At 42.3% G+C, this 26,748-nt stretch overlaps 1 protein-coding gene across 2 annotated transcripts; it reads left to right on the top strand.

The window, feature by feature from the left end:
• Positions 1 to 26,748, top strand: LOC143974591 (flavin reductase (NADPH)-like). 2 transcript variants are annotated; one of them, XM_077476140.1, is made up of 5 exons: positions 1 to 103; positions 7,001 to 7,144; positions 16,241 to 16,442; positions 20,013 to 20,180; positions 25,047 to 26,748. In XM_077476140.1, exons 2-5 carry the CDS (start codon positions 7,010 to 7,012, stop codon positions 25,202 to 25,204), a joined length of 663 nt encoding a protein of 220 aa, XP_077332266.1. In that variant the 5' UTR covers positions 1 to 103; positions 7,001 to 7,009; the 3' UTR covers positions 25,205 to 26,748. The 2 variants fall into 2 exon arrangements, with proteins under 2 accessions (XP_077332266.1, XP_077332267.1); XM_077476141.1 differs by having other exon boundaries at positions 8 to 103; positions 6,998 to 7,144.

Genomic DNA, 26,748 nt, shown 5'->3' with positions numbered 1-26,748 from the left:
AATGGTTGTGTAATTTAGACCTCCCCTTCCATGACTGCATTACAAACATTGCTGTCATACTGTAGCAACCGTACATAGAGAAGCTGTCAGGCTGACTCCTGAGGTAAGGTTCTCCTTGGTTATGCAACTGTCATGATTTTTCATGATTTTTTTTCTTTTTGCTTTGTTAATATGGTTTCAAATTAGTTGAGGTATTTAGCATGACTGTGTGCCTGCAGGAATATAAACATCTCATTGACAATGATGGGTGGGGACTGACCAGCCTAACCTCGCCTAAATCATTGTACGCAGATCCCTGGACTTTCCAGGGCTTGTGCAATAAAGGAACTATTTCATTTTAGTTTAGTTCAGTTGATAATTTGGTTTTAAGGCTGGTTCACAGCACAAATTATGTGTTTCTGCATGCACATTATTGTGCATTCTAGTGTGTTTTTGATGCGTTTTGCCTACTTTCCAGATGCGTTAAAAAAATGCAACCTGTTCTGCTTTTCTTGACTACACTGGAAGGCACTGCACTGTTGTGAACTCGAGCCATTGCAATCCATGTTAAACACAATCCATGTGTTTTTTTGCTACAGAATAAAAATGCACTGGAGTGCATCTGGTGTCAACCAGTCCTTAAAAGTAGGGATGAGCTCAGACGTGTTCGCATGGAGCATGTGCAGAGTCCGCGCTAATCACAGGCAATGAGACATTGACTGATCTCTGCAGCCGCGCATCAGGGAAATGTCTCACTGCCTGTGATTAGTGCAGCGCTGCACCGACTTCCTCGCGGGCTCTGCACGTGCTCCATGCGAACACGCCTGAGCTCATCCCTACTTAAAAGATCTGTAAGGTGGACTTATACAGGACCCCCCCACGTCCCACTGACCTGGACGAAGCAATCACCCGTTCTGGCACCTCGTATAACCGCCTCTAAAGTTGCCACCTCATCCCTTTAAACCCGAACACATATTAATTAGAAAGGTTCTGTGGCTGATTAAGACATCTTTTACACCGAGCCGCCCATAGCGTCGGCGGTAAAATGCGCTATTTTTGGCGGCGTTTTACCATCGGATTTGCGGAGCATTTCGGCCGCTAGCAGCTGAGAAAGGGTTAAAACCGCCCGCAATGCACCGCAATAGTGGCGTTTTTGCTGGCAGTATAGCCCCGCTGTCCCATTGATTTCAGTGAGGAGCTGCTAGAGACAATGGAGCAACTGTTTGAGAGTGGATTGCAGGCACTATTTTTAACGCTATAGCGCCTGCAAAACGCCCTCAGTGTGAAAGGGGTCTAAGGTGGTAATTAAAATCACTTGGTTCCTTACCTGCATCAAATTAGCCTCAGAAACTGTGTAATATGTGTTTGGGTTTAAAGGGATGAGGTGGCAACCTTAGCTGTCTCACCAGTCCGGGGCTTATAAATCCCCCGCAGCTTATGTCCAAAACTTTCCCGCATCAGGAGGTATGTTTAGGAGCAATCAGAACCCGTGTAGCCTGCCCTGTCACCATGGGCAAAGAGGAGAGAAAACCACGAGATTTTTCAACCCCCCAGACAAGTACAGCAGCGATACGAGCTGTCAGTGCAGGGGTTAACCAGACTCCAGGTCAGCGGGATGGGGGGGTGGTGGAACCGTGTAAGTTCACCTTACAAATTTTCTGAAAAGGTGAACTTACACTTTAAAGAATATCTAACATGCAGAGTTTAACCCTTGCTTTGCCTGGCTGTCAGCATTGCTAGAAGCAGTCGCTTCACTTAAGACTATCCTTCCATGTATTACTGGTCTAAGGCAGTGGCAGCCTGTCCATAAGGGGCGCCCAAGCACCGCCCCCTCTATCCACGGCTACCACCCCCATGCTCTATCCACGGCCTGTATTTTGACAGAACACCGCCACCCCCTATTCATGCATCCGGCCCCTTTTTAGGACGTGGGCGCATGAATTACAGCGGCGAGAGTGTCTTTTTTTTTTTTTAAGCACCTGATTAGAGCCAGAGGCTCTAATAGGCTTTTAAAATAGAGCATTGCGCCAGGAGCCCACCCAGGTGTTACAACAGCAAATTTATATTCGCTATTGAAACACTCAAAATTAGGTCTGAGACCCATTTTCTGATTGGCCAAAAAGAGAAGAAGGAGGGAGAAAAGGGAAGCTGACATGATGCCTGAGAGAAGCGCTGCCCACCATAGATGGGCTAAGTGAACCAGACCCACCCGACCGACTGGATGGAGAGTTTACTGTTTGCCGCCCCCCCCCCCCCCAAAAAAAAAGATTACCACCGGCTGCCACTGGTCTAAGGGCCAATTCACACTCCCCCTGATAGCTGCCACACACCCACATCGATTCAATGTGTGGCAGCTATACATTCCGACTGCAGGGAGCCAGCTGCAGGAGGCCCTGTGCTGCGCGTTTTAGAGCATAACACAGTTCCCTTTTCTTTTTCTAATTCAATGTTATTTGACATTTTACAAAGTTTACAAAGTGACACTTCATTCATGTCACTGTACAGCAGCTCTGAGCTGCGTTGCAGTATGAATATAACACACAGAAAACTGCTGTTTTCTGTGTCTTTGTGGAGACTGGTGTTCTTCCAGTGTGAAAAACAATTCTTGTCACCACACTATATGTGAACTGGCCCTTAGATACTTATGCAGATATTACATCCACCTCTATTATTATTATAATTATTATTATTATTATTATACAGGATTTATATAGCGCTGACAGTTTACGCAGTGCTTTACAACATTAGGGCAGATAGTACAATTACAATACAAATAGGGGGGAATCAGAGAGCCTTGTTCATTAGAGTTTACAATCTAGGAGGGAGAGTCAAGTTATACAAAAGGGTAATCGCTGTGGGGGATGAGCTAATAAAGAAAATAGTGCAGATGTTATATGGGGGCAGGTTAGGCTTCTCTGAAGAGGAAAGTTTTCAGGGATCGCCTAAAAGTGGATACATTTGGAGACAGTCTGACAGATTGGGGTAGGGAATTCCAGAGGATGGGCGAGGCTCAGGAGAAGTCCTGGAGGTGGATATGGGAGGAGGTGATTAGGATGGTATTTTGAGACCAGGCTAGTGATGTAGCTGGGGGCAGAGTTGTGGATGGCTTTGTAACTTATTGTTAGTATTTTGAATTTAATTAGTTGGGTGAGTGGCAGCCAATGGAGGGATTGGCAGAGAGGGGTAGCAGACACTGTGCGGTTTGTAAGGTGGATGAGTCTGGCAGCAGCATTCATGATGGACTGAAGGAGGGATAGTCTATTTAAGGGGAGGCCAATGAGGAGGGAGTTGCAGGAGTCAAGACAAGAGATAACCAGGGAGTGAATCAGGAGCTTTGTGGTTCCATTGGTTAGAAAGGGACGTAGTTTAGAGATGTTGCGGAGGTTGAGGCGGCAAGCTTTGGAAAGTGATTGGATGTGGGGCTGAAAGGAGAGTTCAGAGTCCAGGATAACACCTAGCACCCTGACATGTGGGGATGGGTGGGTGGTTGTGCCATTGCTCTTGACAGATAAATCGGGGAAGAGGCACGTGAGAGAGGAAATATAAGTTCGGTTTTGTTCAAGTTGAGTTGGAGGAAGTGGTGTGACATCCATATAGATATGTCTGTTAGTAAGTTAATGATGTGTGAGGAGACTGATGGAGTGAGTTGAGGGGGGGAGAGATAGATTTGGGTGTCGTCAGCTTAGAAATTATATTGAAAGCCGTGAGAGGCTTTCGCATGACCCAGGGAAGAGGTGTAGATTGAAAATAAGAGGTCCAAGAACAGAACCTTGGGGGGGGCCCAGATGGAGAAGGGAAGAGGAGAGGAGGAAGTAGAATTGTAATTGACACTGAAGGTGCATTGGGATAGGTAGGATGAGAGCCACTAAAGAGGACAGTCACAGAGACCGAGGGAGTAAAGTTTTTTTGAGGAGGAGGGTGTTGTCAACCGTGTCAAAGGCAGCTGAAAGGTGCAGAAGTAGGAGTACAGAATAGTGTCCGTTGGTTTTTGCAGTTAGTAGGTCATTTGTGACCTCTAAGGATGGGTTCACATATGTGCAGCCGCGGATTGGTGCCTGGGGTCTGGTACGTGTCTGTTCACCAGTTCAGGTGCAATTCAGGTCTGAATCTCCACCTGAATCAGACCTAAATACACACAGGACCTATTTGCAATGTGCTTTGCGGGCGTCCTGTACCTGTGTGAACCGGCTCCATTGACAGCCGGTCATGCGAATTGGATGCAAGAATCTGCATTCAATTCGCACTAGCGTAAACCCAGCCTGAGATCCACTTTGATAAGAAAAAATAGAGACAAACTGATGTGATCAAAGAATATGTAAAGCGTTGTCTAAATTGTCAGAACATCCAATTTGCATATATGTGAATCCAGCCTTAAAGAGGAAGTAAAGTACTGTAAATATCCCCTAAGCTTGCGCCGTTTAAGAAATATTTACTGTATACGCTGCCGCTGATGCCATCTCTTAGTAATATAAAGCTGGTGGTTCACATAAGAACTCTTAGCCCTTGTACACAGGTTGGACATTCCGACAACCAAATCCGTCGGATTTTGTCCGAAACTGTTGCATACACACAGTCTGACAAAGTTGTCAGAAAATCCGATCGTACTTAACGTGATGGCGTTATTTCATTAGGACGGGACTTCATTCAGGCTAGTAGCCAATAGCTTTGGTCTAGGAATTTGATCTGAGCATGCGTGGCACTTTGTCCGATCGGAATTCTCTACACATGATCAGACAAAGTCCGATCGGATCATGTTGTCGGAAAAGTTTATAGCCCAGCTGGAATACTTGGTCCGTCGGATACTCAGACGGAAATAGTCCGATGGAGCCCACACAATCCGACAACATGGTCCTATCGGACATTGTCCATTGGAATGTCCGACCGTGTGTACAAGGGCTTAGATTTTATATAAATAGATATATAGATAGATATATATATAGTAGACCTGGCCGCGACAAGGTAAGTCAGAAGTTCAGCCCCCCTTCCCCGCTGCCGGGCCATTCAGAAAGCGCAGCATGCTTCGCACATGCACAGTAAGGAATTGGCTGTGAAGCTGCAAGGCCTCAGTGCCAGTTTCCCTTACAGTCTATGGTGGCGGCAGCACCTGTATCGATGGAAACATCAGCTGGGGTGCCGACATTGCTGGATTCCAGGACAGGTAAGTGTCCTAATATGTCAGCAGCTACAGTATGTGTAGCTGCTGACTTTTAATTCTTCAGTGGGGGGGGGTCTGGAGCACCGATTTTAAAAGCATGACAAAACTACTAATAATATTTGTGTGTCAACATTGTCTCAAAGATTCACCTTTGTACCGACACAAATGTTGCAAAACTTGTTTCTGGAGTTACATAACTAGTTCCAACATTAGAATAATTACATATTACTCAGCATTAATTTCTCAGTCCTGGTAATTTATGTTTGTTTGCTCTGAACGACAACTCTAAATTTGTCTTTAGTTTCTGTTATGTAGTTTTATGGGCTGCCCCAATATGTTCACAAAGCATTGTAGAAAAACTGTAATTGATCAATACATGCCTCATTGTATTTTACAGTGTTATTTGCAGCGCCATCTTGTGGTGAAAATGTACCATCCAGAAACATAAATATTACTCACAACCTTTGGCAGAAACCATAAATAATTAAAGTAGTTGTAAACCTCGGTCATGAAATCTGAACAAAGCACATATGTCTGTAGTGTTTACTTCCAAAGCTCTAAGTGTTATTTCTCTCTGATGCTTCATTCCTCTGTTATCAGCATCAGAGTCACTTCTGACAACTTATCCTAACACCAGAGATAAAATGGTGACAGCGGAGGGAGCTCAGCACACAGATTTTCTATTCGCAACACAGCTCTGCATCCTTCCTTCATTCCTGCTCTGTGTGTGAAAAGGGGGGGTTCCATTCCTCCAATCAGCTGTCACACATTGTACAGGAGCTCTAACTGAGTCAGCAGATGACTAGTAAATCATAAGTCCACCCAGACTGATAGATGAGGAGCGATAAACCACCGGAGAATTTTTGTTTCACTGATTACCACTTCTGGTTTCAGTTCATTCATGCCCCAGCAGCTTAGGTGGTGGAATGAAGATAAGACGATGGTACCTCTTCTCTGTGTAGGCAGCCTATAGAGGTGGATACAGACGCAGCCACACATCAAAAGTTGACAGCCATGCCGCAGCGGCTGCGAAGTACTGAACACTCACTGTTTGCACAATCTGTGTTTGAATAGCTTCAGTGGTGTGCAGAGGTGACATTAGGGATCTAATAGACCTCTGATGTCTCCTAAAAGAGAACCTGCCACCTACACTATACTATAACATGTCAGCCCTCTATGTGATAGCAATAAATTTTAAGTGGGAAGAAAAAAAAAATAGCAATTTTTAAAGCCCCCCACATATATGAATAGAAACCAGGGGCGGACTGACCATTGGGGCACTCGGGCACTGCCCCAGGGCCCCATGCCACTAGGGGGCCCCATGAGGGTTGCCAGCCTTAGTAAAACCAGGGACAGTATGTAAAAATCTGTGTTTTTTTAAAAATACCAAGATTATAGCTGCCTCTCCAGTACCTTTTCAGTGTGTGTATGTGTATTCTGTGTGTATACTGTGTGTCTGTGTATACTGTATGTGTGTGTATACTGTGTGGCCCCATAATCTTCTATTGCCCGGGGGCCCGATAATCTCCTATTGCCCGGGGGCCCCATAATCTCCTATTGACCGGGGCCCCATAATCTCCTATTGCCCGGGGGCCCCATGAGTTGTCAGTCCGCCCCTGATAGAAACGCATGCGTCGAGGACACCTGCATGTGAAAAGGATGATTGTGCCACACATGTTAGCATACTGAAGTAAGTGACAATTATTTACAATGTACAAAACAAGACTTGAAGTGTTTTTGAACACATTTTTGGGATCTTTTACACTCTGTTATAAAGACATATTAGACAATTTTTATCATTTTGAGAAAATAACTTTTCCAAGAGAATAATGACCTAGAAGTATACTTGTACTTTCCCACAAGCAGGCATCAAGAATGAAGTTATCAATCCTTGGAGCTTCTGGCCAGACCGGTTTATACTTATTGTCTCAAGCATTGGAACAGGGACATGAAGTAAAAGCCCTTGTGAGAGATGTCAATAAAATAACAATTCAGCATGAAAAGCTAAAGGTTTGTGTTATACACTTTTTTTTTTTTTTTTTATTTTGGTTGTTTTACTGTTTAATTACATTGAGTAATGTAGTGTTTGACTATGGTTTTTCTATCTTAAAGACTTAGTTCACCATTTTTGGCAGAATTTCACTTTTCAATATAAATAGAAGCCTTCTGTAATGATATTTCTACCCCAGCCATCACAGTGTGCTCATCTCTCACATACTTCATCTAAAGCAGCTTTGAAATTTCAATAGTTTATTTCAGTGTGTAAAAAATTAGCTTTCACCACTTCCTGTAGATCATGTGACATAAAAAATTATTTTTGCCTTCAACACTTCCTGTAGATCATGTGACAGGAAGCTTTGAATCCCACCATGCGCAGCTTTTCTGCCTCACAGAAAAGGGCATGATAGGGCGTGTTCACCACTCTGGACCACCTACTTCCTATACAACCTGATTGTACAATCACCTTTAAATCCACCATCAGCTATATAGTACAAAGGCCTGTTTGATTTTAAGCAAATTGAATAGATTGTTCAAGTGTGTCTGCCTATTCCATAGTTCTGGTAAATCTGAAGGAAGTTGTACAATCAGATTGCATAGCATATGGCCAGCTTTATGCAAATACTTAGGAGCAGGGCCGCTGATAGGCCAGTACAACTGGCCCTGCTGTACCGGGCCTGACCAGCAGGGGGGCCCGGGCAACCTGAACAGCAAAGTAAATTCAATGTAAAAAAAAAAAAAGCCACCAATCAGCCCAGCCTTGACGCCATCCCACCGTTCCACTAACCCCCCCCCCCCCTCACCCCTTCGGTAAACCTTTTGTTTTTTAGGACCTGTGTTCTTGTTACATATGTGGCTGCAGAGAAGGGACTATTTTTGGTATTTCGGACGCGGAAGGATGCGTGCTCTGCACCCGCTCCTCATGCTGGCACAGCCGCACAAATCCCAGCCAGCGCATCCTATTAAGTGGGATCGCGGAGTGATATTCCTCTCTCTCCGTGTGAGAAGAAGCAGCAGAGAGGTGAGCAGAGAGCAGGGGCCGGGCAAGGAATCCAATTCCAATCGAAATGCTGTGGACACTCGAACAGGGAGGAAGTGACTCTGCAATTACACAGGTGAGGTGTGCGCTTGCTTGGGGGGGGGCCTTCAAGTTCTACATCTACCACCTCTGCAATAAACACCCTGCCAAGACTCTGCAATTAAACACCCTGCCAAGACTCTGCAACTAAACACCCTCCCAAGACTCTGCAACTAAACACCCTGCCAAGACTCTGCAACTAAACACCCTGCCAAGACTCTGCAACTAAACACCCTGCCAAGACTCTGCAACTTAACACCCTGCCAAGACTCTGCAACTAAACACCCTGCCAAGACTCTGCAACTAAACACCCTGCCAAGACTCTGCAACTAAACACCCTGCCAAGACTCTGCAACTAAACACCCTGCCAAGACTCTGCAACTAAACACCCTGCCAAGACTCTGCAACTAAACACCCTGCCAAGACTCTGCAACTAAACACCCTGTCAAGACTCTGCAATAAACACCCTGCCAAGACTCTGCAATAAACACCCTGCCAAGACTCTGCAATAAACACCCTGCCAAGACTCTGCAATAAACACCCTGCCAAGACTCTGCAATAAACACCCTGCCAAGACTCTGCAATAAACACCCTGCCAAGACTCTGCAATAAACACCCTGCCAAGACTCTGCAATAAACACCCTGCCAAGACTCTGCAATAAACACCCTGCCAAGACTCTGCAACTAAACACCCTGCCAAGACTCTGCAACTAAACACCCTGCCAAGACTCTGTAATTAAACACCCTGCCAAGACTCTGCAATTAAACACCCTGCCAAGACTCTGCAATAAACACCCTGCCAAAACTCTGCAATAAACACCCTGCCAAGACTCTGCAATAAACACCCTGCCAAGACTCTGCAATAAACACCCTGCCAATACTCTTCAATAAATACCCTGCCAATACTCTGCAATAAATACCCTGCCAAGACTCTGCAATAAACACCCTGCCAAGACTCTGCAATAAACACCCTGCCAAGACTCTGCAATAAACACGCTGCCAATACTCTGCAATAAACACCCTGCCAATACTCTTCAATAAATACCCTGCCAATACTCTGCAATAAATACCCTGCCAAGACTCTGCAATAAACACCCTGCCAAGACTCTGCAATAAACACCCTGCCAAGACTCTGCAATAAACACCCTGCCAAGACTCTGCAATAAACACCCTGCCAAGACTCTGCAATAAACACCCTGCCAAGACTCTGCAATAAATACCCTGCCAATACTCTGCAATAAATACCCTGCCAATACTCTGCAATAAATACCCTGCCAATACTCTGCAATAAATACCCTGCCAAGACTCTGCAATAAACACCCTGCCAAGACTCTGCAATAAACACCCTGCCAAGACTCTGCAATAAACACCCTGCCAAGACTCTGCAATAAATACCCTGCCAATACTCTGCAATAAATACCCTGCCAATACTCTGCAATAAATACCCTGCCAAGACTCTGCAATAAACACCCTGCCAAAATACCATTTTATTTATTCATTAATGGTTTGTATTACGTATAGATATTAAAGAGGTCTGTTCTCATCTGAAAACAGTATTTCTTTTGGATAAAAACTGGAGAAAACCAAATATCACTTGTAGACAAACCTACACTTTATTTCAAGGCGGGGTCTGGGGAGGGGCAATGGGTGGGGCTGAAGGAGGGACCAGGGGCGGGGCCAGGGTGGAGCTGAAGGGGGCCCCATCAGGTAGGCTGTACGGGGCCCCATGATTTCTATCAGCGGCCCTGCTTAGGAGGGAGTGGATGGAAAAACTCAGGCCCCATTCATTTCCTCGCACAGCTGGAACTCACATTCCCGCTTATTCTTTTTTTTCTTGGGGGGGCGTTTTTGCTCGTCATGCATAGGGCAGCCCATTAACTTGAATGGGCAGCCTTACAAGCAACAACTGCCCCAAAAGAAGCTCAAGGCCCTTTTTTTAGAGCAGAGCACAGTCCGTTTTTTACCTTGCTACTTGGTGCATTTGCAGCATGTATCTAAAACCCAAAACAAAGCATGCCTTTTTTGTGCAGTTTGCCATGCACTCGGAAACACACAGATGTGAATGGAGCCTCATTGTTCTTGCGTAAATGCACCAGTTTCAGTTTCAGGCCACATTCACACCTAGGGGTTTTTTTTGGCTCGCTTTTTCCACTACACTCATAGGGCAGCTCATTGATTTCAATGAGCTGCCCTACATGTAGCAAAGTACATCATGGGGACATTTTGGCATGTTGCAGGCTGCACGTTTTTTTTACTGTGCATTTTGCTGTGTTTTTCACTAATTTTTTCACAACTATTTAATTTTAGGTGTATAAAGATGGCCATACACTATACAATCTGATTGTACTATCTCTCTACAATCTACTTTAGATTTACCAAAACGATTCAATAGGAGGACACCCCTATCTATCCAATCACTCTGCATCTAATCAGGCAGGCCCTTGCACTACATAGCTCATGGTAGATTTAAAGGAGATTGTACAATCACATTGCATAGTGTATAGTGAACTTTACAGAACCCAGGACATACTTCTTCTCTTTTCAATACTATAGCTCTGAACCACATAGGCTTTTACCTGATCACTCAGCTCCTGCACACTCTGGCAAATGAGCAAACTATGCAGCATGAAGCTAAGGTGGAAAATAAATTGATCACTGGCTGTGTATTTAGTGAGAGTGGTGGTTGCTGATTGTATTGGAAAACAATGCAGGGTGTGTTAATGAGGTTAGCTGGGGAACTCCTTCTTATGTCTTACATTTTTCATGTCCTAAGGTCTGTCCAGGAAGTAAGTTTTTTTTTTTATATATATACAAAAATCACTGAAACTGAGGCAAGGGCTGGTGTAGGACAAATAGAAAGCTTTTTCTTTTTGCAAAAGTACATTAATGCTATATTGGTACATAGGGGAGCTAAAATAAAACAAAACAAAACAAAAGTGAACTTAGCCTTTAAAATACATCAAGAAGGTTAAAAAAAAAAAAACACCAATTATCACAGTTTTGTATTTACTGGAAATAATTACTTTGAATGCAACTAGCATTAAGGTCTGATGCACACTGGGGATTAGGTTCTATGCAGAAACTGCAGCCCCATGCACACTGTGTGTCAACAGCCACAGCCAGCAACTGTCATGGATGGATTTGAATCCAAATCAATGGCCATCCCCATGTATGTAACCACACATACAAATGCAAATACAGCCTCCGATCAGCTCTGGCCACAAATTGCACCCAGGACCAGCAGTTCTGACTGCACACAAACTGGATGCAAGTAATCATCTTAATGAATCCAAATCAATGCAGCAAATCATACCACAGAGCGATGTTGCATCAAGATACAACATCTGAATGCAGCATCATAATCTGTAGTGAATGAAGCCTAGTTTAGAATTAGCCTTTGTAACCCTCTGCCAGCTGGAAGGGACAATCAGGTGTGCAAAAGATTGCCACCTTTTCTTCAAGCCAAACCTGAACACTTTAGCATTTTTTTTCTATAGTATACACTATAGGATTATAAAAGACCTGGGACACCTTTGGGTACCCCAAGGAAAGTAGTAATGAAGCGTGTATAGCATGCAGTGGTGAACAGTGGGTATGGCGAGAATGCTCTTGCTGACATCATTGCCCTGCCCTCCAGTGATGCTGCCCGCAGCTCCTGAATGGCAACAGACTTGTGTTTAACTATAGATGTTACTTGGAGCGCCACAGCCTGGTCTGAATAATGTGTCCGGATTTCAGGTGGACTGAAACCTGGACACATGATTCAAAACCTGGACTGTCTGGGTGAATCCTAAACAGGTGGAACCCTAGGTGTGCAGGTCAAACAGATTGTGACATTGAACATATTGGCAGGAGGAGAGTGCAGATGGATAAGTCTGCAACTGCTTATTCACAAGGATGGATTGACTTATTTAAAAAACTGCAGTAGAGAAAAATTGTGTAACCAACCTGTGCAAACCTTAGGACTGAATGGAGAGAAACAGAAATCCACTGACAGGTAAAAGAGCCTACTATGTATGTATATAAACAAAGAACTTTACTTGAATGGGTCACATTCAGCAGACAGTATTACCCACCCAAAGCGACAGGGGGTTTAATTCCTGGCACAGCTACAAAGCATGTGTACACCCCCGGTCGCTGCCTTTGCAACTTAAGGGGGAGCAGTTAGGGGGGCAGTAAAAAAGTGGCTTATCATGGAGGTACAGAGTTCACCTTCAAAGTTTATGTAAACCCAAACACTAAAATTTCTTACATGTTTAATTAACCACTTAACAACCGCCCTATAGCCGAATGACGGCTACAGGGCGGTTTCTTAACTCTGGGAGGCCGTCATATGACGTCCTCCCAGAATTCCGCTCTCGCGCGCCCCCTGGGGCGCGCACTCGAGAGCATCCGTGACCGTCGGGTCCACAGGACCCGGCGCATCACGGATCACGGTAAACGGCCGCTCATAGCGGCCGTTTACCACGTGATCGCTCCGTCAAATGACGGAGTGATCACTTGTAAACAAACCGGCGTCATGTTATGACGCTGGTTCCTCCCTCCCCCTCTCTGTACCGATCGGAACAGCGGAGGGGGAAGAGATCGGTGTCAGCAGCGATGTGGGCTGCATCTGCAGTGCCCACATCGCTGCTCACCGAAAATTAACCCCTCAATTCCCTGCCAATACTCTGCAATACCCTGCCATTACTCTGCATTACCCTGCAATACCCTGCAACACTCTGCAATACCCTGCATTACTCTGCAATAACCTGCAATACTCTGCAATACCCTGCAACAATCTGCAATACTCTGCATTACTCTGCAATACTCTGCAATACTCTGCATTACACTGCATTACTCTGCATTACTCTGCAATACTCTGCAATACCCTGCAATACTCTGCAACACTCTGCAATACCCTGCAACACTCTGCAATACTCTGCAATACCCTGCAACGCTCTGCAACACTCTGCAATACCCTGCAACACTCTGCAACACCCGCCAATACCCTGCAACACTCTGCAATGCTCTGCAACACCCGCCAATACCCTGCAACACTCTGCAATGCTCTGCAACACCCACCAATACCCTGCAACACTCTGCAATGCTCTGCAACACCCGCCAATACCGTGCAACACTCTGCAATGCTCTGCAACACCCTCCAATATCCTGCAATACTCTGCAACGCCATACTCTGAGATACCCAGCCATACCCAGCCATAGTCGGTGATACCCTGCAATACCCAGCCATAGACACCGCCCCCCCCCCCCTCCCTCCTGCCGCCCTCCGGTGCTTCTACCGACTCGCCAATACAATCAAATCCAGAATCTTTATTTTTTTTATTTTTTTTTATTTTTTTCAGGCTTCCCAGCTTAGAGGTGAGATGTGGGATCTTATTGACCCCATATCTCACTGTAAAGAGGACCTGTCATGCCATATTCCTATTACAAGGGATGTTTACATTCCTTGTAATAGGAATAAAAGTGATCAAAAAATTTATTTTTGGGGAAAAAAATGTCAAACTAAAATAAATAAAGTAAAATGAACAATACATTTTTTTTTTTTTTTTTAAAGCACCCCTGTCCCCATGTGCTCGCATGCAGAAGCGAACGCATACATAAGTCCCGCCCACATATGAAAACGGTGTTCAAACCACACATGTGCGGTATCGCTGCGAACGTTAGAGCGAGAGCAATAATTCTAGCCCTAGACATCTGTAACTCAAAACATATAACCAGTAAAAAAAAATTAAATCGTCGCCTATGGGGATTTTTAAGTAGCGACGTTTGGCGCCATTCCACGAGCCTGTGCAATTTTGAAGAGTGACATGTTAGGTATCGATTTACTCGGTGTAACTTCATCTTTCACATTATGCAAAAATTGGGCTAACTTTACTGTGTTTTTTTTTTAAGCACAAAACAGTTTTTTCCAAAAAAAAGCATTCGAAAAATTGCTGCGCAAATACCGTGCGAGATAAAAAGTTGCAACGACCACCATTGTATTCTCCAGGGTGTTTGCTAAAAAAACATATATAATGTTTTGGGATTCTTTGTAATTTTCTAGCAAATAAATGATGATTTTTACATGTAGGAGAGAAAGCACTGCTGGGTGGCACTATGGGCACTACTGGGTGGCACTGACGGGGGGCACTTATTTTTGTATCATCTTTATTGATGAGGGGGCAGGTGGGCACTGGCAGGGCTGGCCGTGATCGGGACTGATGTCCCGATCACGGCCGCCGGTGATCGGCTTTTTTTTTCTCCTCGCGCTGTCTGCGCGAGGAGGAATAATAGCCGATTACCGTATCCGTTATATCACATGATCAGCTGTCATTGGCTGACAGCTGATCACGTGATAAGGGGTCGGGATCGACCTCTTGCTCTGATCGGTGATCAGGCGAGTCTCATAGACTCGCCGATCACAGAGCACGCCGGGGGCGCGCAGGCCGCTCGTGCACGGGACTACGTCAATAGACGTAGTCCCGGAAAAGGAGATCCGCGCTGTAGCAGTCATTCGGCTATAGCGCGGGTCCCAAGTGGTTAAATATAATGTAGATTGGGAAGTGTGCTGAGTCAATGACTAAATATATTCTGATGGTAAAGGGTGAGGAGACAAGAAAAGGAAATGTAGAAAAGAACCTTGAAGGACTGGTCCAATAAAAATATTGGAAAAACAGCATACCAAATTACAAAAGAGAATGCAGTTTGTTATAACAGACCTTCACTTAAGGATTTTGGATAAAATTTGACTTTAAAGAAAGACCTTTATGTAACCAGGCATGCATGGAAAGTCTGCTTGGTTTTACATCAGCGCAGCAGACTATCACACCTTCTATATATCAACATGTACCTGCATACATTACATCTAGGTAAAATAGAGTTAACTGACATGGAAGCGTGCACAAGAACACAAAAATGTTTAAAAATGAATGTTTGATCGGATAAGTTCTAGTACCCATAATGGACTTGTTGATAGACATTATGGTTATGTTGAAAGCATAGAAACCAGTAACATTTGCTCTTGGTTGATTTTCACTGTCATTGGAAACAAAAACAGCATTCACTCAATAATTTCCTATAACAAGCTGGCTCTCCAAACTTTCTAAACAAAGGGCCAGTTTATTGTCCTTCAGACTGGCCAGTGGGAGTAGAAAATGCGCAAGTGTCAGTGGACAAACATTTTACATTGCACCTGTAGTCAGTAGGAGGTATTGGTATTAGTGGGAGGAATAGTGTCCCGTTGTTGGTATCAGAGGGAGGAATAGTGCTCAATTGTTTACATTTTTTACATTGTTTAAATTCAATGGTGGAATAATGCCCCAATGTTGGTGTCAGTGGAAGGAATAGTCTCCCACCGCTGATGTCAGTATGAGGAATTATGTCCCATTGTTAGTGTCAGAGGAAGGAATAGTGTTCCATCATTGGTATCAGTGAGAGGAATAGTGCCTCGTCGGTTGTATTAGTGGAAGGAATAATGTTTAATCATTTATATCCATAGCAGGAATAGTACTCCATCATTGCTGTTAGTAGGAGGAATAGTACTCAATTGTTTATATCTATATTAGGAATAATGCCCCATCATTGATTTCAGTAAAATAAATATTGCCCCATTGTTGTTATCAGTGGAAGGAATAATTCCCCACTGTTGGTGTCAGTGGTAGGAATTGTGCCATGTATCAGTGGGAAGAATGGTACCTCAAGGGCCGGATAAAGGCAAACAAAGGGCCGCATCTGGCCCGTGGGCCGCAGGTTAGAGACCATTGGTTTAGATTGTAAACCAAAATAGACAGACCACTATAATGTTCTCAACAATCCTTCTTTGTAATGGGAAAAATATAAAATTAAAAAAAAATGAAAACCAAAAATTCTACCAATTTAAAAGGCTTCAATTATTCCAATTTGTTGAGTTAGTGTTATTATAAACAGATATATAAGGTCTATGTTGCTTTAATAGAATAACAATGACTTTTTTTATTACCGTATACAGTAAGTAGCATCTATGTTGCAGAAACAATCGCTTAGAATCTAATACATACTTTGTTTTTCAGGTGGTAGAAGCCAATATATTTTCACAGGAATCCCTAGTGGAACATTTGCAAGGCCAGGATGCAGTTATGTCATGTCTAGGATTTCCTTACAAAATGTTCTCATCTATTAGTGGTTACACTGACTCCATGAAAGCCATTGTGGGAGCAATGCGACAGACAGAAGTGAACAGAATAGTAGCGATGACTTCATGGTATACTGATAGTAAGTAAATGTAACACATTTTTATTTGTGTATACAAATAAGAGAGTCATTTACTTAGAACCCTTTAGGGCTCATTCACACAGGAGCCTAATGCTGATTTTTAGATGCTTACACTTATAGTATTGTACATATCTAAACACGGCACTACCATACACATCTCTGTTCATGGCCCATACATTGTACATTTACATACATTTGCAGATTTGACACATGCAAATTAATGTAAATACCTGCATGCATGCACATATAAAGTCATTAAAAGAATTGTATGCATCTAAATGCAAGTACTTTAGATACACATTTTTCACAGGATCTTCTACTAGCTTTGCCAATAAGACCCTGCATTCCATGCAGAAAGTAAACATATGGCCATGTGAATGAAGCCTCAACTACACTGATTTTCTTTTTGACACTGCTAGGAGACAGTGATTTTGTGATACACACCCCTTTGCTAGTGCCTAAGACCATTCGGCTTCTTTTCAGGTTTACCATTATTACATACTGTGTATATGAGAGAAGTATGTGGTACCTTCCAGAGATCACGTTCCAGCTTTTAATGTAATCTAGGTGCACTTCTCACAGGAGATCCCCGTAATTGATGCTTTGAAAGCAAAATAATCCAGAGGCACTTGCAGGTTAATGACTTTATGATCAAAAGTTGCAAGCTTAAAAATGAAAATGTCAGCCAACATCCTTTTTCTGTGTACAGTGCCTTGAAAAAGTATTTATACCCCTTCAAATTTTCCACATTTTGTCATGTTACAACCAAAAAGGTAAAAGTATTTTATTGGGATTTTATGTGATAGACCAACACAAAGTGGCACATAATTGTGAAATAGAAGGAAAATGATAAATGGTTTTCAGAATTGTTTAAAAATAAATATCTGAAAATACTCTGACACCCCTAACTAAAATCTAGTGGAACCAATTGCCTTCAGAAGTCACCTGATTAGTAAATAGCATATAATTTAATCTCAATATAAATACAGCTGTTCTGTGAAGAGGTTTGTTAGAGAACCTTGGTGAACAAACAGCATCTTGAAGGCCAAGGAACACCCTAGACAGGTCAGGCACAAAGTTGGAGAGAAGTTTAAAGCAGGGTTAGGTTATAAAAAGAATCCCAAGGTTTGACATCTCACAAAGCACTGTCGAATCCATCGTCCAAAAATGGAAAGAGTATGGCACAACTGCAAACCTACCAAGACATGGCTGTCCACCTAAACTGACAGGCTGGGCAAGGAGAGCATTACTCAGAGAAGCAGCCAAGAGGCCCATGGTAACTCTGGAGGAGCTGCAGAGATCCACAGCTCAGGTGGGAGAATCTGTCCACAGGACAACTACTAGTTGTGCATTCCACAAATCTGACTTTCATGGAAGAGTGGCAAGAAGAAAGCCGTTGTTTAAAAAACAAAAAAAGCCGTAAGAAGTCCTGTTTTCAAGAAGCCATATGGGGGACACAGCAAACACGTGGAAGAAGGTGCTCTGGTCAAATGAGGCCAAAATTGAACTTTTTAGCCTAAAAGCAAAACGCTATGTGTGACAGAAAACTAACACTGAACACACCATCCCTACCTTGAAACTTGGTGGTGGCAGCATCATGTTGTGGGGATTTATTTCTTCAGCAGGGACAGGGAGCCTGGTCAGAGTTGATGGGAAGATGGATGGAGCCAAATACAGGGCAATCTTAGAAGAAAACCTGTTAGATTCTGCAAAAGACTTGAGAATGGGGTGGAGGTTCACCTTCTAGCAGGACAACAACCCTGAACATACAGCCAGAACTACAATGGAATGGTTTAGATCAAACCATATTTATGTGTTAGAATGGCCCAGTCAAAGTCCAGACCTAAATTCAATTAAGAATCTGTGGCAAGACTTAAAAAAAAATTGCTGTTCAAAGACGCTCTCCATCCAATCTGAGCAATTTTGCAAAAAAGAATGCCAAAAATGTCACTCTTTAGATGTGCAAAACTGGTAGAGACATACCCAAAATGACTTGCAGCTGTAATTGCAGCGAAAGGTGGTTCTACAAAGTATTGGGCTAAATAGAAATGCACACCACTATTTATTTGTAAAAAAAAAATGTGAAAAACATTTATCATTTTTCTTCCACTTCACAATTATGTGCCACTTTGTGTAGATCTATCACATAAAATCCCAATAACATTACATTTACATACATTGACATTTTTGGTTGTAACAGGAAACAAATATATCAAGCACGGCGCTGTCACATCCTATCCAGTTCCTCCAGAATACCTCTACACAATATATATTGCTTGTTACATCCACTCTGGGTGTTGCTGCTCTTATTAAAGTCCACTGGGTGGCAGACAAACCTAAAAAGCACAAACACAAAAAAGAGCGCACACCAGCCCTAGTGCATTAACGTTTATTTAACCCAGTAAAAGATTAAAAAAGCCAGGTATATCACTCACAAACATCCGTTGAATGGTTGCATTGACATTTACAGCCTCCACTGTTGCCTCCTTCCCCGATTTTAGGCTCCCTGCAGTAGCTAACAATGTGGATGGTTAAGTACTCAGTTCGCTTGCTGGCTGCAGGTACACTCTCTCTCCACGCCTCACACGCACGGACCATAGCCAGCAGGTCCGTGCGTGTGAGGCGTGGAGAGAGAGTGTACCTGCAGCCAGCAAGCGAACTGAGTACTTAACCATCCGCATTGTTAGCTACTGCAGGGAACCTAAAATCGGGGAAGGAGGCAACAGTGGAGGCTGTAAATGTTAATGCAACCATTCAACGGATGTTTGTGAGTGATATACCTGGCTTTTTTAATCTTTTACTGAGTTAAATAAACGTTAATGCACTAGGGCTGGTGTGCGCTCTTTTTTGTGTTTGTACATGACAAAATGTGGAAAATTTCAAGGGGTATGAATACTTTTTTCAAGGCCCTGTATCACATACACTTTGACAAGCGGAACTGACATTGGCTAAGGATGCAAGTGCTACTTCCTGGATCTGCTCATTGTTCGCTAGACAGAGGTGATGTTGCGGATTCACTGTCACAATGAGGAGGTTTAAGCTCATCTGCTGAACCTGGAAATTGGACTGTGGGAAATGTGTGTAAATCAAATGTTTTTACATAAGGCTGTAAGGATTTACAATTCCCTTGGCAGCTAATACACAAACCATATACTGTATGTATTTTTCTGTATGTTTTGGTGTTTGTGTGGAGTTTAGCTTTAATAGATGTACTAGCTGTAACTTTAAAAAAACAAAAGGTTTTTACTTGGCTTTTAATAAGCTTCAAGCTGTGCCAGGTGCAGAGATTTTGTCTTTAACTCCAATGAAGAGCTCTTTAACACCTCCACTAATCAATTAGAGCTTTTGTCATTGATTTCTGAGATACTTTCACTCTGGGACTTTGTAGGTTTGACATTTGAACAAGCTCATTAGACTTGCACCTTACCCGTGTTATCAAAATATCTGGATAAATGTTTAGATAGGTCACAACACTTTGGAATATTGGGTTACACAGGACACATACAAATGTGATTTTTAAATTTAAGTTTGGCATCAAAACCAAATAAATTGTTTTCTTTCCTTCAATAGCTAGCTCTGCGCAGAATTCTTCATTTTTTGTACGCAATTTCCTCATACCTCTCATAAAAAGCGTTCTCACAAACATGTTTGAGATGGAACAGTACCTTGAAAAAGAATGTTCTGATCTTAACTGGACTGTGGTAAGACCACCTGGACTTCAAAATGTTCCAGTAACAGGTAAGGCATGGTATCGTTGTTTTGGAAAAGCAGAAATAGGGGATAAAAACCTGTGTACATTACAAACCAGTGGAGTTTAATAAGACACAATAATATTGCACTCACGATTTCCAAAGAAGTGAAAGCCCATGTATTAGATATTCCCACATCAACATATGTAATGCCAATTCACAATGTACAATACAAACATAAACATGCTAAATGGCTGCTATAAGTAAAGTGGCATAAAATAGATGGTAAACAGCCTAAAAAAGGAAGCATAGTGTTAATATACATAGCAAAGTAAAAGGGATACAATCATAAAACTTTTGGAATCCATTTTGCACAAGAAGGGTGCCTTGCAATATGTGTGTGTGTGTGTGTGTGTGTGTGTGTGTGTGTGTATGTGTGTGTGTGTGTGTGTATATATAATGTGTATGTATGTTAGGGTTGCACCGAATGGAAATTTTGGTGCTGAAACTAAAAATGCAGGATGCACTTTGCCGAAAACCGAAAATGATAGTTTTTAAAACATATTTATATTTTTATATATACCAAAATTGTATTCAACTTTTTAATTAATATCATCAATGTAAATTAATATAAATTTATTGTTGCCCATTATTGGCACCTTTAGCACAAGAAAAGTCAAGAAAAATGCAATCTGCCGTCTCTAACTATCTCTTATATCATGTCCACAGTCTCTACCCATCTCTTGTATCATGTCCACAGTCTCTGACCATCTCTTGTAACATGTCCATAGTCTCTAACCATCTTTGTATCGTGTCTTGAGTCTCTGACCATCTCTTGTGTCATTCATGTCTGCAGTCTCTTACACACTAATAGTATTAGCAAAATTTCCATTTGATGCACCTCTAAAAGACATGATACAAGAGATCAATGCAGCCTCACCAGTGCCCGTCACATGCAGCCTCATAAGTGCCGGTCACATGCAGCCTCACCAGTGCCCATAATATGCAGCCTACCTGTGCCCAGCAGCCTCACCAGTGCCCATCATATGTAGCCTGCCTGTGCCCAGCAGACTCACCAGTGCCCATCATATGCAGCCTGCCTGTGCCCAGAAGACTCACCAGTGCCTGTGGATGCAGCCGACCTGTACCTGGATCAAAGCAGCGATCTCCGCCACAGTAACAATGTCCCGCCTCCTGTGATCATGTCACACTGATACAATGTCTCGCCATTGGATCAGTTTGCCGTCTATCACAAAAAGCGAGACATTATTACTGCGGTCCGTGCAATTCAGCTCCGTGACACATGGAGATTGCGGGGAGGAGGAGGGAGTGGATGACTGGGCATGCCACCCAGGGGGACCCCATCCCCTTTCGGTATATATATATATATATATATATATATATATGTATATATATATATATATATATATATATACACACACACACACTGTATATACATATACAGTGTTCAGCATAAATGAGTACAACCCAACAGATTTGTCAGAAAACCTTTACTTTCCTTTCAGAATCAACATTTTCTATGGGATACTATATTACAAAATACTCCCACAAATGCGGACCATTGACTACAACCAAGATTTGTTAGTTTTCACACACACAACATTATTTTTCCTAACAACAAATCCATTCAAGACCATGTTGCGAAAATAAATAGACCTCACTGAAAGTCTTAGGAGCAAAGCTAAATTTTAGACAACAAAGGTCTAACAAGAGTTTAACTACAGGTGAGTATCATTAAACAGGTGTCCAGCAGACAGTTGATTATAAAAGGGCGTTACTTAACAAAGAAAACCCCTTCCCATTTCATGCTCTCACCATATGAAAGAGAAATGTTACAAGGCCTGAGAAAGAAAATCATTTCTTTATACAATAAAGGTGAAGGCTACAAGAAAATCAGCAAAGCTTTACTTATCAGTCAGAATTTTGTAGCTAAATTTCATACAAAAATTTAGCAAATATGTAAATGCAACCATCTCACAGAGACATCCAGGCCATCCATGGAAATTAACACCTCAACGGGAACGTCTTCTGATGAGAAGGGAAGAAAATCATCATGCAAGTTTGCTACAGTTAGCTAGAGAAGTAGAAAGCCAAACTGGGGTGACTGTTTCCGTAACACAATATGGCATACACTTCAGAGGAATGGCATGCATGGGTGTCATCCACGAAGGAAGGCTCTTTTAAAGCCTGTGCAAAAAAAGCCTGCCTAGAGTTTTCAAGGGCCCATGCTGAAAAAGAAGACTACTGGGATGTTGTACTCTAGAGTGATGAAACCAAAATAAATGTTTTTGGAACTGATGACTTCAAAACTGTATGGCGTTGCAAAGGTGAGGAGTACAAAAAAAATGCATGGTGCCTACAGTGAAGCATGGTGGTGGCATTGTCCTTCTGTGGGGCTGCATGAGTGCTCCTGGGGTCGAGGAGCTGCATTTCATTGATATTATCATGAATTCACAAATGTACTGCTATTGAAAAGAGAAGATGTTGCCATCACTCCGTGCCCTTGGTCGTCATGCACTTTTCCAACATGACAATGATCCACAACACACATCTAAGGCCACTGTTGCATTTCTGAAGAACAGGGTGAAAGCGATTCAGTGGCCAAGTATGTCTCCTGATCTGAACCCAATCAAACACCTATGGGTAATTCAGAAGAGACAAGTTGAGCATCACTTTCCATCCAGCATCCAGGCTCTAAAAGAGGTCGTTCTTGAAGAATGGAAAAAGATAGATTTTGCAATATGTTGCCAACTTGTTCATTCCATGCCTAGAAGACTTGGTGCTGTTCTTACAAATAATTGAAGTCATAACAAACTAGATGTAGTCATTTTTGTTGTGGAGTGTGTGCTAAGATTTTGTAATCTATGTTACTTCATGTAATGAGCTAAACAAATGTTCTATAAAACTCAATTTTGTCAAAAATTTTGAAATTATTCTTGTGTTCATTGAGATATTGAATAAAATCTTACTTTTCAAAAGGAGTATACTCATTTATGCTGAGCACTGTATATATAGACATTAAAATGGGGACCTGCAGAGCATATGAAACATACATCTAAGCCCTTGTACACACGGCCGGAAATTCCGATGGAAAATGTCCGATCGGACCATGTTGTCGGATAATCCGACCGTGTGTGGGCTTCATCTGACTTTTTCCGTCAGAATGTCCGACCAACAAAGTTTGAGAGCTGGATATAAAATTTTTCGACAACATGATCCGATCGCACAAAGTCCGATCGTTTGTAGAGAATTGCAATCGGACAAAGTGCCACGCATGCTCAGATCAAATTCCTAGACCAAAGCTATTGGCTACTAGCCTGAACGTAGTCCCGTCGTAACCAAATAACGTCATTACGTTACGTACGGATTTTCTGACAACTTTGTCCGACCGTGTGTATGCAACACCAGTTTCAGACAAAATCCGTCTGAAAAAATCAGACGGATTTTGTTGTCGGAATGTCCGACCATGTGTACAAGGGCTAAGAGGTGTACTCAATATACTTGCCTGGGGGGAATAAAGAAAACAGAATGCAAGTGTGCTACATAAAAATAAGAGTAAAAAGCACTATAAAAATGTAAATAAGAATTAACTGTAATAAAACTATGTAATAATATTAGGCTATGGCAAGTAAGAAATACATGGAATATATAAAGAAGATAAAAATAAGGGAAACATTCACAGATTCAAGTAGACAAATATATGGAATTAAAGGAAAATGTGAAGAAGAGAATAACGAGTGGCTACTAGGGGCAAACAGGGTGTTACCATTGGAATGTAGTTTTAATAAGAGTGAGAATTAATGACATAAGTGATATAAATAGCTACATAGTATATCTGGAAGGTTTAAAATGTCTGATAGGTGCCCTTAAAAGCATTTTTATGGCATCATCTATGTGTCTTCCATAGTTTAAAATATTAGTGAAAATGAATTGTGTTTCCAAATTTTAAAGTGTTTGTAACGTCTCGTTTAAACAAAAAACAAAAACAAACATTTTATACTTACTTCCTTTGTGAAGTTGGTTTTGCATTTCCTTTGTGAAGTTGGTTTTTCACAGAGCAGCCTGGATCCTCTTCTTCTTGGGTCCCTCTTTGCTGCTCCTGGATCTTCCCTCCTATCGAGTGCCCCCTCAGTCAGCAGCTTCCTATGGGGGCACTGGAGCCGAGTAACAAAACTTTCTGCCTTTACAACTTTAAGGATTTCTAAATCGCCCTTTGTCACATTCACATAGCTGGGGGCAGAGTTTTTTCCCATAGTCGTACCTTGGCTTTAAAGAATTGGTCCAAAAATGTTAATTAATTGTGCTCCAGAGTAAACTGTCTGCTTTGAGTTAATATCTGTTTGGTAAGGTGGTATATATTGTGAACTGTGAGACAGGACAGTTTGGTTTGTTTGGTTGGCAAGTTGAGCTGGGAATTTTTCTTTGTTTCAGTTCTCCTTGGTGTTAAAACCAGTTATGGGTTGGGGCAGTTGCCATTTGATTGTACTGAAGGCGATATATTTATGGTGTAAGACCTACCAGGTGTTTCCAATTTTATTTCCTAAGAACCTGTAGAAGTTGATTAGAATCCTTGATGCAGGAGGGTAATGATATTAATAGTGATTGCAGAAAGAAAAACTGGGGACAGTTTATGGCAAAAGTGTAGTGGCAGCCAAATCCCAATTAGGTTTCTGTTGTATACTAGAAAATTAAGTCAACTAATCTATAGAATCAAAATGTACAAAAGTTCCATAAAGGTTAGTTAGACCTATCAGCAGCTCCTATATTTATATTATTGGTTCTATAGGATACCATTTTTAAGATACTGTGCTTAATTAATTTTACATTTTTATTTTCAGCCAAACAGTACAAATCTGTACATAAAAATGATGGATGTTTATTATCTTTTCTACAGAAAAAGAAATACTAACTCATGAAGGCTACTTTGTCCCAGATGAAAATGGATACCCTTGTACCAACACAGTGTCCCGAGGAGATGTAGCACGCTTCATGCTCTCTACCCTTAATGATGAAAAGTGGACCAGAAAAATAGTTGCAATGTGCTGTAAATAATGTAATGGTAAAAATGAAGGAAAACCTAAATGTAGCTAAACCTAGAATTTGATCAGTGGGTGAATGCTAACTTGTTGAAGGATAAGTTCACATAAAAAAAAAAGAAAAGCTAAATTTTGCATTTATTTTTATTTATCATGGAGCCTAAAGGAAGCAGATGACAGGAAGAATCAATGAACTTCTAGAGTGCCCCCCAGTGCCATGGTAGTTCATTGAGAACTACAAGCCAACATCCGCAAAAGATATTGGTACTTGTAGTTCATTCATTCACAGAACTCTGTGAATGAACAATGTGGCCATGTGGGCGGAGCCCTGCACAGCTGTGCTGATTACAAATACTGACTGCTAGTATGAGAATTTCTCCTCATACTGCTGTCACAGGGAAGGGGGGGGGACCAGGCAGTGGCTCCAATATTGGGAACATGTTACATGTTCTACCCTAAAAACAAGTGGAACATGTAACATAAAGGTGAACTTATCCTTTAAAGCTCATGGTGGAGGCTTACAATACTTTTCCACTCTAGACAATAGTCTGTTTATAACATGGCCTTTAATCCTTAGTAGGTTTCTAAGACCCCTTTCACACTGGGACTTTTTTCAGGCACTTTTGGGCCTGTAAAACGCCTCCACTGCAGCCCCCGTGTGAGAGCTCGAGTGCTTTCACACCTGGGCGGTGCGCTTGCAGGACTTGAGAGGACTTTGGGGCGGTGTGGGAGCGGGGTATACACTGCTCCTCCACCGCCCCAGCCATTAAAACCAATGCGCAAATCTGTCGAAGTGCCTGCTAAGCACTTCGGCAGCATTTTGCAGGTGCTTTCAACCCTTTATTCGGCTGCTAGCAGGGGTTAAAAGAGCCCTGCTAGCGACCAAAAAGCGCAGCTAAAATTAGCAGCGCTTTACCGTTAACCCCCCCCCCTTCCCAGCCCAGTGTGAAAGTAGCCTAATGCCGCGTACACACAACTGGACATTTTCCGGCAGAAAAGGTCTGACGGTCTTCCCGAAGGACTTTCCGACGGACTTCCAAACAATGAACGTGATGACGTAAGATGGGACTAAAAAAGGAAGTTCAATAGCCAGTAGCCAATAGCTTCCCTTGTGTCGTATTTGGTCCGTTGGACCAGCATACAGACGAACGGTTTTCCCGATAGGAATTGAGTCCGTCGGACAGATTTGAAACATGTTCTATTTCTAGGTCCATCTGTTTTTTTTTTTGTTTTGTTTTTTATGAAAAATGATCGGATTAGCCCACACACAATCGGATTGTCCGACGGACTGATTCCGTCTGACCTAGTCTGCCAGAAAGTTTACAAGAGTTTATAAGAGTTTACAGAGAAAACTTCTCCAAAACTAACTTCAACAAATCAGCATGTAATCAAAGTAATTGAATGTGTTTTTTCATATTTGGTTATTTACATTTCCCCCACATTTACATGTAGACCAAGTAAAAAGAATTAGCACAAACTATAAGACTGTCAGTGGTAAATGAAAGAGCTGCTTTTATCATCACAAATAGATTTTTGGAAAAAAAAAACTTTTGCTCTCAA

Source organism: Lithobates pipiens, unplaced genomic scaffold, assembly GCF_037356315.1.
Source record: "Lithobates pipiens isolate NorthernLeopardFrog02 unplaced genomic scaffold, aLitPip1_a1.2 Scaffold_13, whole genome shotgun sequence".
Taxonomy (NCBI): Eukaryota; Metazoa; Chordata; class Amphibia; order Anura; family Ranidae; genus Lithobates; species Lithobates pipiens.
This window is presented reverse-complemented; position numbering and strand designations above follow the sequence as displayed.